Genomic DNA, 14,718 nt, shown 5'->3' with positions numbered 1-14,718 from the left:
CGTCTTGACCGTCTTATATATAAAATAATACCGAAATCTAGTAAACGATAGAGCATTCAGGAACCTTCGAGAATATGACGTGTTACTAGGGTCACGTGACTTCCACTGTCGTAACAGTATTTTGCAACTGAGTTACAGTTACCTATGCTATTTGTGTAATGCAGAATTCCCTGTATTCAATAAAAGGTTCAGAGTCATGTTCATGTAAGAAGAATGTATTTATTTACAATGAATGACTGTTTCAGTTTCAAAATACAAATTTATTTAAAGTGAATTCTCTAATACATAATTGGTAGAAAACTTGTACATTAACGTAAAAAAATCAAACACTGAGGCGTATAAACTTCATGGCTTGAGACCAATTACCTTCGTATGAATGCAACATAAATATTATATACAGTTAAATATACACATGAACTTTCACTTTTCTCATACATTTGTACCAAAATCTTGCCTTACAGTAAACAATGTTTGAATCTATAATAAGTTTACGAATTAACTATAAAGAAAGATATTTTTACTTCAGTGTTTTTTCTAAACCTGCAGAATGAGTTGCTTAACACTATTCCGTTAAATATAATTAACCAGTTCATAAAATAGGTACGTTATAATTGTTTTATTCATTTTAAGTACACGTTATAATTGTTTTATTAAATTAAAGTACACTATATTATTTTTGTAAGTTCATACTGTTGTGAAAATATACCCAAAATAAAAAATACGATCATAAGCTCAGGAAATGTAGTACAAAATAAAATAATCTGTTTTGTAGTTAAACAAAAGATCAGGTACTGCTCTTGTACCAAGCACGTGAAATTGGCCACCGTTTATCTTCTTTGGAAACGTATACCACCCCTTATCAAATTAAATTCCAGGGCCTCTCTTTTTATAAATGACACCTAAAAACTGAAATCATATCTTGATTGTTAGAAAACATTGCTGTTAGTGTAAATAAATTTAAATTGTGTTTACTATATCCAACGCGGATTAATTCCGTCACTAATTTAACTTTCTTGTGTAATACGTGTTCCCAGTGATTCTTCTTATGGACTTTGTTGTTTGATTTATATCTATTATTTGCTTCGTTTACGCATCTCTAAAAACTAATAAAAGCTGGTGCTATTTGTCATGGTTGACAGTTGTTGATAGGGATGAAATAATTAATTTATTTATACCACTAATTAGCTTTAACTTCTTATAACTATGTTCTACTCTTAAACAGAAAATCTAACATCAGCCAGCATTATGATCTGATCACCATTAAAAGGTCCGCCATCGAATATGTCTGGGTTATCAAATTTTAGTTACATTAGTAAAACACTTAAGATTAACCTCACTCAAAGCACTTCAAATTTTTAAAGCAGTGAATATAGGTTATTGACAGAACTAAATCTATATATTTTATTAAAATTGCTGTATAACATTAGATTGGAACTTCAAATCATTAGGAAAAGTCGGAAAGATCTGTTGAAACAGGTGGCACTGGACTTTTATTGGTACGTCGAAGCCATACACAGGTGAAGGTAAATCTAACATTCCCAGGCTTCAAAAAGTGTCTGACTTTTCTTCAGTCACGTTCTACAAAAAGATGAATATATACATTGTTCTAAAAAACGACTAATTTAGTACAAGCAGAATTAATTACTAGCACCTTCAATTTTCGTTATGATATAAACAACTATTAGTAAATAATCGATTTTCTATTTTAAACTATATTTTATAACATCTTTCCAAAATCAACTGTCTCACTTACTGCTGGAAAACCTGTTACATTATTATAATAATTCTAAACAGTAAAATTATTACGTGCTATGTAATCTGTACAAGACCATTACATTACAAGGCTAACTCTAACGGTATTTGTGCTGTAATTGGATGATGAAAAATTACGTCACTGCCTGGCCACTTTACATGCATGAAGTGCGATGATGGACAGACGCGCACTCATAGTGCCAACTGTTTAAATTTTTGAATATTGAAACAACGTATTACGATTACAAACATTTTAACATACTTGATAAGATACTAACAGGCCAAACAGTGCTAGACTAAATTATTACTAGACGCAAACATAGCCCTATTTTAAAAGGTTTTTATTTTATGTAAAAATAATATTGGGTGTGTGTGAGAGCTCCAGTTGGAACTGTATAGTGAGCACAGGACTGAAAATGCAATCATACATTAGCGAAGCTCAGTGTAAATATGCAAGTTAATACAAGATGTACTTCCGCAGGGTCCCAGAAAGTGTTCTATTTCAAGAGTAAATAAAACCAAAATTAAGAGTAATAGATATTTTTTACTTCTTGCTTTTCAAGTTCATATGTCATGTTGTATTGTAGCCTACAGAGTGCATAATTCTTCTCCTAATTAATAGCATGCACACTGACGTCACGACAGTACAAATTGCAACCTTAAGCATCCCTTATGCGACGTCATTTTACTGGTCTACTGAATGACTGACAGACAACACACTACTGTATACTTGTGCGAGTGGTTAAAACAGTTGACCCTTCCAGGTGACCTTTGGCCCTCTTTCGTGGAAATAACCCCATGAAATGGACATGGCCTGAAAAGGGTATGTTAAATTTTAAAAAAAGGACAACAGACAGTACTTAATATGCCATGAGTAAAGCATTATAGTAAGGGGATATATCCTTAGAATCAGTTTCAATATAGATAGAATAAGACAATTATTCTGGTCAGAAAATCCAAGCAAGTCACATGCACTAGAAATCTTCCTTAAGATGAAAGAACAGGTTGAATATATTTAACAAAAAACGTGATGTTAAAGGTCAAACAGTGACGAAGATTGCTAAAGCAATCATTTGACAGAAGAGTCGTGCATCCATCGAGTTCATGCACCCCATAAAGTAAAATTTAAGCGATTTTTCTTTCTTTTTGCAACAAGATATTATTGTCTTTTGCATTCATCATATTTCTCACTGATTTAAATAGAAAGAAGAGCTTTGTTCACGTGTCTCAATGTCAATTTTGAGAGCCCAAAGCAGATGATATCATTTATGAACTTTTTCTTTGGTCGTTTTTGCACTCTAGCCGCACGTTTACTTGGCAACACTTCATTATCACATACATTTCTTATGCTCAATGACGGCAGTAATCGGAGAGAGGGAACGGCATCTGGCTTTAATCTTGGTCTACTTTTGAAACCAAGTAGTTCAACTTTTGAATCTTTTTCAAAATCGTCACTACTAAATGGGTTCGAACACACCACTATTCTTATTGAACAGATCAAATTTGTCTTTTCATTTGTTCTATCAACCCAAGGTTTAAACAACTGTTCATCGTTCAAGTGAAGTCTATGACAAAACGAAAACTGAACCGGAAGCAATAAGAGATCTCGTGGTTTCGTCTCATGTGTTTCAACCGGGGTGAAGGCACACGAGATAGCGCGTGGCCAGGCAGTGACGTAACAGGCGCCAAAGGCAGGTCTCGTACTGCAGTAGCCTCTTACCCACCATATTGTTTGTCCAATCACGCAACATACACTAAAAAACATCAAAACTTACTTTATTATGCAAAACCGACTATTATAAATAACTTATTATCTATTTCATTTTAAAACACTACTCCCAAATCAACCATCTCACTTAGAACAATAAAACCTGTTACATGGTAATAACAATAATTTTAAATGGTAAAATGATTACGTACGAAGTACATAGCTTAATGTTTATTCAGTTACGCTATGGAACAATCTAGTTAGTAAATATGAATACTGAGTGCTAAGTTTAAAATTGCACACAGTTAACCGGTAATACAATATATTGCACACAACACGTTCACATATTAAGTAGAATTTCGACCCACCAGTTGGAAAATATCATAGTGTCCTATCGAAATGTAGGTTTAGCATATAAACTGGTAGGTAAAATACATATATAAGTAGTTTTACTACATAAACATGTTAAATTCAATATGTAAACTGACGAATCAATTTAATTTCCGAACATGTCGCGTATAATATATTGTATTACCGCTTGTTTATGTTCATATTTGTTAACTTATAAGTTTGCTTGAATGTGAATACATAAACATGCATATTCATAAAATCTCTCCCAAAAATGATAAGTTAAAACAAGAATGACATCTCATTCTGGCTGTTAATTTGTTGTTAAGCACAAAGCTACACAATGGGCTAATTGGGATCTGCCTATCACGGGCATCGAAATCCGATTTTTTAGCGTAATAAGCCCTCAGACTTATCGCTGAGCCACCGGGATCGTATTGTGACTGAGAAAAACATCGATCCACGTCTCAGACTTAAGGTGTCAATAAGATTTTTCAGCAAAATGAGAAAGTGATGAAATTTTATTTACTTAAATCGGAACTTTACGAACAATAACAAAAAAGTAGAATGAATTTAATTGAGTTAGTTTAGGATCAGGGGCGATATTTGCTTTGGAGAAAGATATTGCAACAAATGGCTAAAGTCATAAAATCCCCCTTCACAAAAAAGCGCTTGAACCGATTTTGATGTTTAATTGGATTACAGTATATGATATTTAGGTGTAAATTTCAATTTATTACAAGTATACTAAAAAGCTTAACTGAAAATCCTTAAAATAGATACTTTGTTTTTTCTGTTGCAGAAGATTTGTTCAACTGCATGAACAAAATACATCAGGACTTTACAACTTAGAAAAATAGTTATTTTGTTGAGAAAAGTTTAGGGTTAGAGCATCACAGCACAATATTTCACCGCAAACTAACTCTCAATAATTCTAACTTCAAACTTTTGTATAAAACTTTCGTACACATAATAACTATAAAAATTAATAAGGGATGTTAGACAGGAACGCCAATTGTGAGTGCAGGAAGAGAAATTGCCCCGTCTCCGTCATGAAGATCAGAAGAATCTGGCAAGTCTATTTTTACTATTTTGTTTGTTTGTTTGTAGTTAAGCACAAAGCTACACAATGGGCTATCTGTGCTCTGCCCACCACGAGTATCGAAACCCGATTTCTAGCGTTGTTCTACTCTTATGTATGTGATGTAAAAATTAGAGTACAAGCCAATGCCAGGTCACATATTATTGCACTTTCACTCCAGAAAAATCCAAGAACTTTCACGAGTCTAGCGACCCCTGGATCTATGCAATAATTTGCTCCCACCCCCATATTAGATCTCATTCGAATTGTTGATTTTTATGAAGGACGAAATCAGCAACCTAAACAAATATTTAAAAAATTCTCCACCTTCACAATTTGAAAAAAATTGTGTTTACTGGCCCAAATTTGGCGTATGTTACAGAACTATGAAAGTAAAATCTTTTAATTTTTAAAGAGATAATTTTCTGTTTACTAGGGAAAACCAAGATCGAGCGTTCGTAAAGTAACCGATTTACTCTAATTAAACAGTCTCTCTGACCCTAAATTCGTAAATACGTTTGATCTTCGTTAAATTCGGCATGTTAAGAATTTCAGGTCCTAGTAACTGAAAGTTTACCAAATGTTGATGGATATTAAAGGTCCTAGATCGAGAAATATATATTGCTACATCTACAAGCACTTATTTGGAGTTAATTTGTAATCATGAAAGCTGAAAATATTTGTTGTAAAAAATATGGGTTTTGGATACCTCAAGGCACCTCAGCCCAAATATTCCCAAAGGGCCTACTTCTGCATAAGTTGAGATTAGCTCTACTTACATGCACAAAAATTGGTACACACATATACAACTATGGAAGCCATAGTACCCTCGCATAGGCTTTTACTTCTTAATCCTCTTCAGTAATACAACTGATAAAAGACAAAATAAATTAATACCAACAAATAAAACCTTAGAATTAACAAAATGAAGCACCACTAAACTCATTGTTAAACACTGAAACTTATAGTAATATTAAGGTTACATAATTACATTAAAACATAACAGACATAAAATATATAAAAAAAGAAAGACAAGTGTCAACGCAGGCTTCAGTGTACTAAGAAAGCAAATGAAATATATATATTCTAACACGTTTATTCACACGTCAGTTACATTAATGTTCAATGGTACTTTTCCTTCATGTATAAAAATTGTTAAAGATTTTCGTATATAAACAACAAAATTAACAAGTTACTTCTGTAGGACTACTTAATAATATTATGAAAATACTCTTTCATTTGTTCTGTGATTGACCTTAGCGTTCAAACTTGTCTCATTGAATTAGTCACGAAACCAATTGTAAACAAAGAATACCAAACAAAGATTTTTAATCTTAAAATTACACAATTTCCATTAAAATGAAAAAACTGCTTACAAAGTTGTTATCTACAAAATGTGATAGTATTATATTTATGGGAGAATAAATTGTTGTTTCTTTATGACATTATGCTTAGTAATGGAAACTCGTAGTGATGCTGCTCTTTTAATATTTCCTGTTTTTAAATGTTTAACCTATGTAAGAAAAATGAGTTTCAATGTTTTCCTTTTATATAAAAGGATTTGGCAAAATAATTATACCTTTTAAATGTTTTCTTTTACATTTTGTGATCTGTGTTCAGGTAACTTTTTCTCCTATTGTGACTACAGTTAAGCCTTTCATAATTATTTGCTGGTGTCTATTTAAACAAGATAAATATAAAAATTGGGAATTTAAAAACCTACAAATAGAGATAGTAAAAAAGTAAGAAAACGAGGCTAGAGATACTGTAGACATTATTCACTCAAACTACAAATCCCTATTTTGACTTCACCAAATGTAATTCTAGGTAACAGCATAGAGCCACAATACTGGTTTGTAGTTTAAGTAAATAATGTTTACAGTATCTCCAGCCTTGTTTCCCTAATTTTTTACTATCCCTATTATCAGGTTTTTAAATTCCCAATTTTTTTTATTTATCTTGTTTGTTGGTTTCTTTATTCTCAGCTATGGGCAAAAGATTGCTTGATACGGTAGCTAACTTTATACGTTGTAATGATAAAGGTCATTTAAATTTGAAAACTTGAAGACACATGTCTTCTAACAACTAAAGCAGGTACTTTATACTATGACTAAATTCTCAGTATTCTGGTAACAACATAACAAATATGGTTATTGTATCTATTTTTACGAGTAATGATTTACATTTACCTTGGTTATCACGTCCTGCTTTGTTTTCATATACCTAGAAGGTTGCTTTGGACTATTATTGATAAATTATGCGAAAAGTTGAAGTTGACGAGAACTGTTAAGCATACCTTTCAGTGTTCCTTTTATCAACTGGGTAAGGCAATTACAGATGAAATGTAGGCTTTTCTGTAATTTTTGTAAAACTGGAAAAACTGTTCAACTGTTATGTTGTGCCCCATTTCTGGATACTGCAAAATGAAAATGATAGGAATATTTCAGTTCACAATAAATCGTTTTGCGTTTGATTTTTGTTTTCTTAAATATGCCACAGCTACATAAATGCGTATGCAAACGTCAACACACACACAACTATACTGATATAAATCTGTTTTCTTTATTTCTGCCCAGAATTCTTTGAAATGTTGATTGTTTTCCTTAACGACTTAAATTATTTACTTACACTTGTTAGAAGAAAAACATTTGTTTTAAATTAATTTGAAAAAGTTCAAATTCGGACAAAATTTGTGGGTTTAAATTCTGCTGATGATTCTGAAAATAATCTTAAGGTGTTTTAATTAAATTATAGCTTTTTAATCTTTATAGTTTTCAGACATTAAATTTAAGGTATTTTTATTTAGAAATATACAATTTTGTTTGAGCTTAGTAGCTAATAAATAATTTATACTTACTTTAACTATGACACAGTGAAAGTTTGCAGGAATTTTTGAAGTCGGTGATATTACTCCTACCTTAGAGGATATTATCGATGATAATTTGCTTTCGCTGTCCACCTGTTAAAAACACATAAAGATTAGTGTAATGATCTAAAAACCGTCCTAGTAGCCATTAAAGACCTGTAATTTTGCATTACTGGATATATATATAAAAGAAATATTAATATATCGATAGGAATGTTAAAATGATAACATTTCGAAGTAATCTTTAAGGATTTCCCTTAAAGTTTGTAGATCAATTAGTATAACAATGAGCTTTGAAATCACACCATGTCCTACTTCAGGAGCAATGCCTTCATTCACAGAACGAAAGAGAACCCTTTGACCTTAAAAGCCATTGCAACGAAGCTGGGCATATCTCCTGGAACCGATATTAACATAATAAATAAGTTGTTTTTTATTAGAAGTTTTCTTCTTTTTAAAAAGTTTATTTTGTTTGCTTTTTTGTTTCTTATATTCGCACACAGCTACCTGGAACTGTGTGCACTATACATCCTAATTTCAAAGTGACAGATTAGAGAAACGGCAGTTAGATAGCCGACGCCATTCACCACCAACTATTTTCTTGTTACATTGGTGGGATTTAACTGTCATTCTTATAATGCACCCATGGCTCCAAAGTGCGAAACGTAATTTTGTTTTGGTGCTAACGAGACACGAACCAAAAACCTCAGCTACACAGTTTGGCACACTAACCACCGCGCAGTGCTTGGCTCGATAATAGATAAGGCGAAAACATACCAGCTACCCCTTGAAATCAATGGTTGTTTTCAAGAGAAGTTGGATGACCGAAAAGGGTATCACAACTATCCTATTCTACAACATGCCTGTCTAGTTCCCCAATGTAGCTTGAAAAGGACTTTTTGTGCCTTTGGTCTACTTAAACGTAGTCTTGTAAACCGACGTCTATGTGCATTGGAGATCTGTTGAAAGTTTTCATAATGTGAAGTCTAACGATGACTTTACCATTCTTCATAAAAGCTTGATTCAATAGAAATTACAGTTTTTATGCAATAGTGCATAATCATGGTCATTAGATTGAGCATGGCTGATGATAAAGGAAGTATTTCCAAGGTCAGCTTGGAACATTGTTCTTACTAAGTTCGACTAGCCTCACAACTCCGATTTAACGAATTTTAATACTTAACAATTCATGTTCTTAACCTTTCTCTCACCTTAAAAATTAAAACGTTGTTCAGAAATTTACCATCTCAGCTGTAAATCATACAAAATATTTCAAGCTATTACTATTTTACCCTCCTTGAAACACATCATTGTTGTTTATTTATGATATAATATCATATTCTGCTGGTACTATTCCCGATCGGATACCCTGGGAATATGATAAATTATTCAGTAATCTAACAAGTTAAAATACATAAAACGTCTACCCACTGGTGGGGCATAGAACATTTAGTGACTCAGGACATACAGTATTCACACTTTTTAAGGTTTAACACGGTGATTTCTGACTTATTTTAATATTGTTCACAACGGGCAGTTCACATTTTGCATAATATTGATTATTTTATATTTTTCTGTTACAAATTTCGGTGTAAGGAACAGACAAAAACGATTGATGAAATTACTCTTTTATATTTATACATATATATATATATATATATGTAAAATACATAGTAAACTTCAGTAATAATTAGTTGATTGATTACGGTATTGATCGTATTTTTGTGACGCTCATAAGGGACCTTGTATCCAACAAAGTTATTGACCCTTAAATACCGAACATTCTTGCTCGGCTGTGGGGATGTTATAATGTGAAGATCAATCACACTATTTGTTGTTAAAGAGTCGTCTAAGATTTGTTGGCGGTGGATGGTGTTGATTGGCTCCCTTCCCTCTAGTCAATCGCTTCAAAATTAAGGACGGTTAAAACAGATAGCCCTCGAATAGCTTTGTACCAAATTCAACGAAACAACCCTCCCCACCCCCTCCACCAAGATTAGAAGAAAAAAGTTATTCAAATAGTAGAGAGGGTCCGGAATTTCAATATGGTCCAATATAAGCAGTAAGTTTTGACTTTTATTGGTTGGTCTTACCTTCACCAGACGGATCTTGTTTTCATAACAGAATGCCTGGATAAGCAAAGAATGGATGTGTACTTCTACATCTTGTATGTCGTCTGGTAAAATGCACACCATAACGCGGGAGGGATGTCTGGAGGGGAAGAAAAAATATCGTTTAACGTTTATGGATTAAAAACAAAGAAAGATTAACTGCAACAGAAAGTTGAAAAATCATAAAATGAACCTCAAGAAATGTTGTTAAACTACTACAGAGTTTTCAATATTTAATGTGCAAAATTCAATATTTTAAATAAATATAACATTTATTTACAAGTTAAGAAGTGAAGCTCGTATAAAATTAGTTTTTCCCTAGTTCTTTTAATTGATATTATATCTATCCCTTCGTATTTAATATTGTTTTATAGTTTACTATTAAGAAGTTTAGTTTTGAAAAATGTAAGAAAAATAACGATATGAAATAATAACATTGAGATTAAAAAAAAGATGTTATGGCCTACACTGGCTGGCCACTTAGGAATTATGTACTCTTTCAAACTTGGGCCTGGCTTGAGTTGCAGATGTAAATTAGGTTGGTCGGGTGAACCCTAAAGAACTTTAAACAACTGCGATAAGCACATTTGCAGTCATTCTAAAACATATGCAGAAATAATACTATATTACAAGATTAAAAAGAGACGTGACAGTAGATGCACGACATCGGCGCTATTCGAGTTTGTCAGCAATGGCAATGGTTGAATAAAATGTTTGCTGCAAGGTGAAATTGTGGCCGAAAAGATTTAGTGACAGAAAAACGTCAAAGGCTGATGGACAACATACAACAGACCAATTAACAGACATTCAGTAAAAAGTAAATCATATTTATCTACAACGTACCTTGCAAAGAACCTTACAACAAATGGTCTATCGCAATAGGAGACAACTATATAAACTCCTGAACTAGTTACCAACAAGAAAAACGCCTAGAGTAGTGTAAATAGTGCAAACATTGGACTAACAAGGGTTAGCGAACTACACTTTATCCTTTTTTGTACGGGTGACGAAAATACATTTGGAAAAAAAAACAAGGGAATAACTCAACCCTATCTTCTGTGGCCCCAACTGTCCAAGCTCTGGTGGTGGTGTCAGTGGCTTGGATATGTTTTCCTAGCATACCCTGGGCTCCTTAATCATTTTAGAAAGCAGAATGAATGCCAAAGCCTACCTCGGCATCATTTCTGATCAAGTGCACTCAGCAATATGTCAGGTGTAACCTGATGGAACAACTACTTTCAAAACGACAACGTTTCATTCTAACATATCCAGATTATGCGTGCACTGTTTCAGGAAGTTGACAGAGATTTCAGACATCTCGTAGCCACCTTAATCCCAGATCTCAATCCAATTTAACATCTTTGGAATGAACGTAAAAAATAATTCTCCATCGCGATTCTCTTCCTACCCTGTTCCACGAATTGCACACAGTATTCATGACTGAATGGGGGGAAAGTCACTCAGCACACCTTCAATGCCTTGTGCCAGTCTTTCGTGACTAAGGATAAACAAGACATTTAAGGTATAGGTCTTAATAGACTGACCAACTAGTGCACTTGTTTTTTGAAACTGGTTGTTGAATTTTCATACAAAACTACACAAGAGATATCTGTGCACAGCCATCCCTAATTTTTGAGCTGATGGAGTTGATAAAATGTGACTTGTTTCTTTCCACAGAATAGGTTAATGCACAAACTAATAACAATAGTGAGATTTTTAAAATATGCTATGCATTCATTATAAATAGTCAAAAATAGTTTATTTTGTAAAACATCAGTTATTTCTTAAAGCTGTTACATAAACATATTTTTAAACACAGATAAAATTCAAATTATGAACAATTACTGACTACTTAATAGTGTCCTCAAGTATGCCTATCTGAAATATGAAGGAATTAGACAATTTATACAGTTCTGAATTGGGTTAATTTTGTTGTTATAAAATAAACTGCTTGAGGATAGAAAGCCACTGATGATATTTTCCATTAGACCTCAGTTACATCAATAATAAATACATACTAAGGGATAAACTCGTATTTCGCGTACAATATATGTACTAAAATAATTTTACTGCTAAAACATTGCTTAGCAAATTGATTAAAAACAAAAATCGATATAGACTGAATCCTCGACCTCCCTCATACGAAGCGTGTGCTGTGCCATATGAGCCAAGGCCCAAAGATTTTTTCACATATGCAGCCTTATTAAGTGAAATACTATATATGAGAAGGGTATATGTTTTAAATATATAAATCCTTTAAATAATGCTGTAATTGTATATAAATGAAGCAAAGTTGTTATGTTTAGATTTAAAGTAAAGAAGTGTAAAAATATGGAATGACTGTAAACAAAATATATCTCTTTCCACAGAATTTTTGTATAAAAACCTTGTATTTCTGGATAATGGCCATCTTTGACTATGTTCTTAAGGTTTTTTGTTGATCGAACTCTTGATAAAACTGCGCTATAGAATAAAGTAGTGAATTTCTAAAATTATGGTATAAATAAATGTAAAAATCAACTGTCTTTGTCTCTATTTTACTTCTTATTCTCTTTCCTTCCATAACGATACAACACTTTTTTACCCACTCCTAAAGTATTAGCAAAGCGTTGGGTCCACTACCACCAGTAACTTTAGGCCTAATTGTCGATTTTTAGGGGATCGTACTTATACAGTTGGAATCGTATAATAGTTATAAAATAGTGATTTAAAAAAAAACGGTATAAAAAAGTGTAAAAAATCAACTGACATCGTGTGATTTTTTTATGTAAATTTCTTATGTGTGTAAATCGCATTTGTGTATCATCCGAAATCCGTAATGATTTTCATTCGCTCAATGTGTTACCAGCAGAGCATCTAAAATGAATGAAGTTTTGGCAGTATCTACTAAGCCTAATTGCCGTCGATAATATAACGGGGAAACTCGTGCTTCGTAGACGACGCGTATTTAAACTTTAGCCTAATTGTCGTTTTTTTAGGAGACTGTTGGAATTTGTATTCAGATGTAATAGTATTGTGTTATTTATAAGCCATGGAAAAGTAAAGAATTATTTTAATGTGTTTTCTTGCTGTTGTTTTTATATCACCAAAGTAACTGTCTTTAAAGTTAATATTATATACGTCGTAGTTTTGCACTCGTATAGAACAATGCACGTTAAATTAAACGCCTTTCTCTTTTCCACTAGTATAAACGAAAACGTACCAGTGTACAAGCCCCCCAGTGGCACAGCAGTGTGTCTGCGGACTTACAACGCTAGAAACTGGGTTTCGATACTCGTGGTAGTCAGAGTACAGATAGCCCTTTGTGTAGCTTCGTGCTTAATTACAAACAAACAAATGTACAATTAGCCAGTAGGAATATTGGGTTTCCATGTGAGCTAGCGCCCATACACGCACGTACTAACTGAGACACTTTGTTCTTTTAATTACATAGTATAGATGCGTTATAATGTGAATTAGCTCAAATTGTAGAGATATGGCCTGAAGTGCGAGAGGTCTTGGGTTTGATATCGAGTTAATGAAATCGCTGCATTAAAAACAAATCTTGCACCCAATGTGTGGTCATTCCACGGCCTTGAGATAAGGCCGAGCGACGAACCTAATTTGCGAAATGGGAATAATTTGGTAATTAAATCTTTGACTCAGTTGGGAACGTTCGGGAGGTCTCCGGTTTGAATCCATATGAAGGAAATAAATCTGAGTTAGCACTTTTCATTTCGTGTTGACAAACATTTTCATATTATATGAACAATTGTACTGTTAAGTCATCAATAAACATTGCTTTTTATACAAAAATTATCACACATTACCAAAATTGTCAAACAAATTCATAATAATATAAGAAAGGCTTACTTTTCTAGCAGTTGTGCTGCCTGGTACACACCACATACGATTCGACGTTTTTCGGCAGCTTCACTTATCAACTTTTCTAACAGATGACCTGGAGCATCCTGGCTATGATTATAAAATGAAATTAACATATCAAACATACGATGAAATTAGTTATTAAAAAAAATATTATTGACTTTCCTTTCTTTCCTAGTTTGTTCCATAAAATACACCAATATTTAATTACTTTACATCAGACAAGCAAACATCACTATCAAGGCCCGGGCCAATCAGTAATTGAGGGAGAATATTTTAAAACATGGAAAAGGTTTTAATAAGGGGGAAGGCAATAAAATGTTTGTCCCAGAGTCCTTTAAGATCTAGTTACGTCACCGCTCCTAGGCAGTTTTTTTTTTAAGTGTTTGTTTGTAGTTAAGCACAAAGCTACACAAAGGGGCTATCTGTGCTCTACCAACCACGGGCATCGAAACCCGATTTCTAGCGTTGTAAGTCCGCAGACATACTGCTGTGCCACTGGGGGGTAAAAAAAAGAGAGTTAATGCTAGACCTAAAAATGTTTAAAAAACGTTTTCTGGTTTTAATTTTGTATCTAGTACCAAATGGGGAGGAATATAGAGGAGAGAAAGCATGATGAAGCGGTACGAAGCCCCTAGAAATGAATGATATGAGCAAAATATCACTTATGCGACCGGTTTGATCCAGTTTCGTAATTGTGCTCGTTGATTCTTAATCAAAAGTAGGATATAAACACAATCAAAACTGTTATGTGAAACAAGTCTTGTGTGAATCCGCTTATAACTGGTAAACAACTTGATCGATTGTCATCAAACCTGGCAAGTACCCTTAGGGCGCCGATTTGACGATTACTTTTATAAAACATCCACGGCCTCAATATGTGTAGCACTTTTTTTTTTTTTTTTTTTTTTTTTTTTGGGGGAACGGAATGGGAACCGGGAATCCTTGGGTTTTTCCTCCCGCCAAAAAAAGGGAAACCCCAAGGCCC

General features: G+C 33.3%; 1 protein-coding gene across 1 annotated transcript in view; it reads right to left on the bottom strand.

Annotated features, from left to right (window-relative positions):
• Positions 1-424: 424 nt before the first annotated feature.
• LOC106469681 overlaps positions 425-14,718 on the bottom strand; it is a 17,469-nt gene continuing 3,175 nt past the window's right edge. Inside the window, exons 2-6 of the mRNA XM_013930186.2 lie at positions 13,719-13,820; positions 9,849-9,966; positions 7,747-7,848; positions 7,186-7,305; positions 425-1,578 (exon numbers count right to left, since the gene is read on the bottom strand). Coding sequence (XP_013785640.2) covers positions 7,204-7,305; positions 7,747-7,848; positions 9,849-9,966; positions 13,719-13,820 — 424 coding nt within the window. The 3' untranslated portion in view covers positions 425-1,578; positions 7,186-7,203. The remainder of the gene's footprint in view (positions 1,579-7,185; positions 7,306-7,746; positions 7,849-9,848; positions 9,967-13,718; positions 13,821-14,718) is intronic.

Source organism: Limulus polyphemus, unplaced genomic scaffold (genome assembly GCF_000517525.1).
Source record: "Limulus polyphemus unplaced genomic scaffold, Limulus_polyphemus-2.1.2 Scaffold3610, whole genome shotgun sequence".
Lineage (NCBI taxonomy): Eukaryota > Metazoa > Arthropoda > Merostomata > Xiphosura > Limulidae > Limulus > Limulus polyphemus.
The sequence above is the reverse complement of the archived record's forward strand: the minus strand, read 5'-3'. Positions and strand labels throughout refer to the sequence as shown.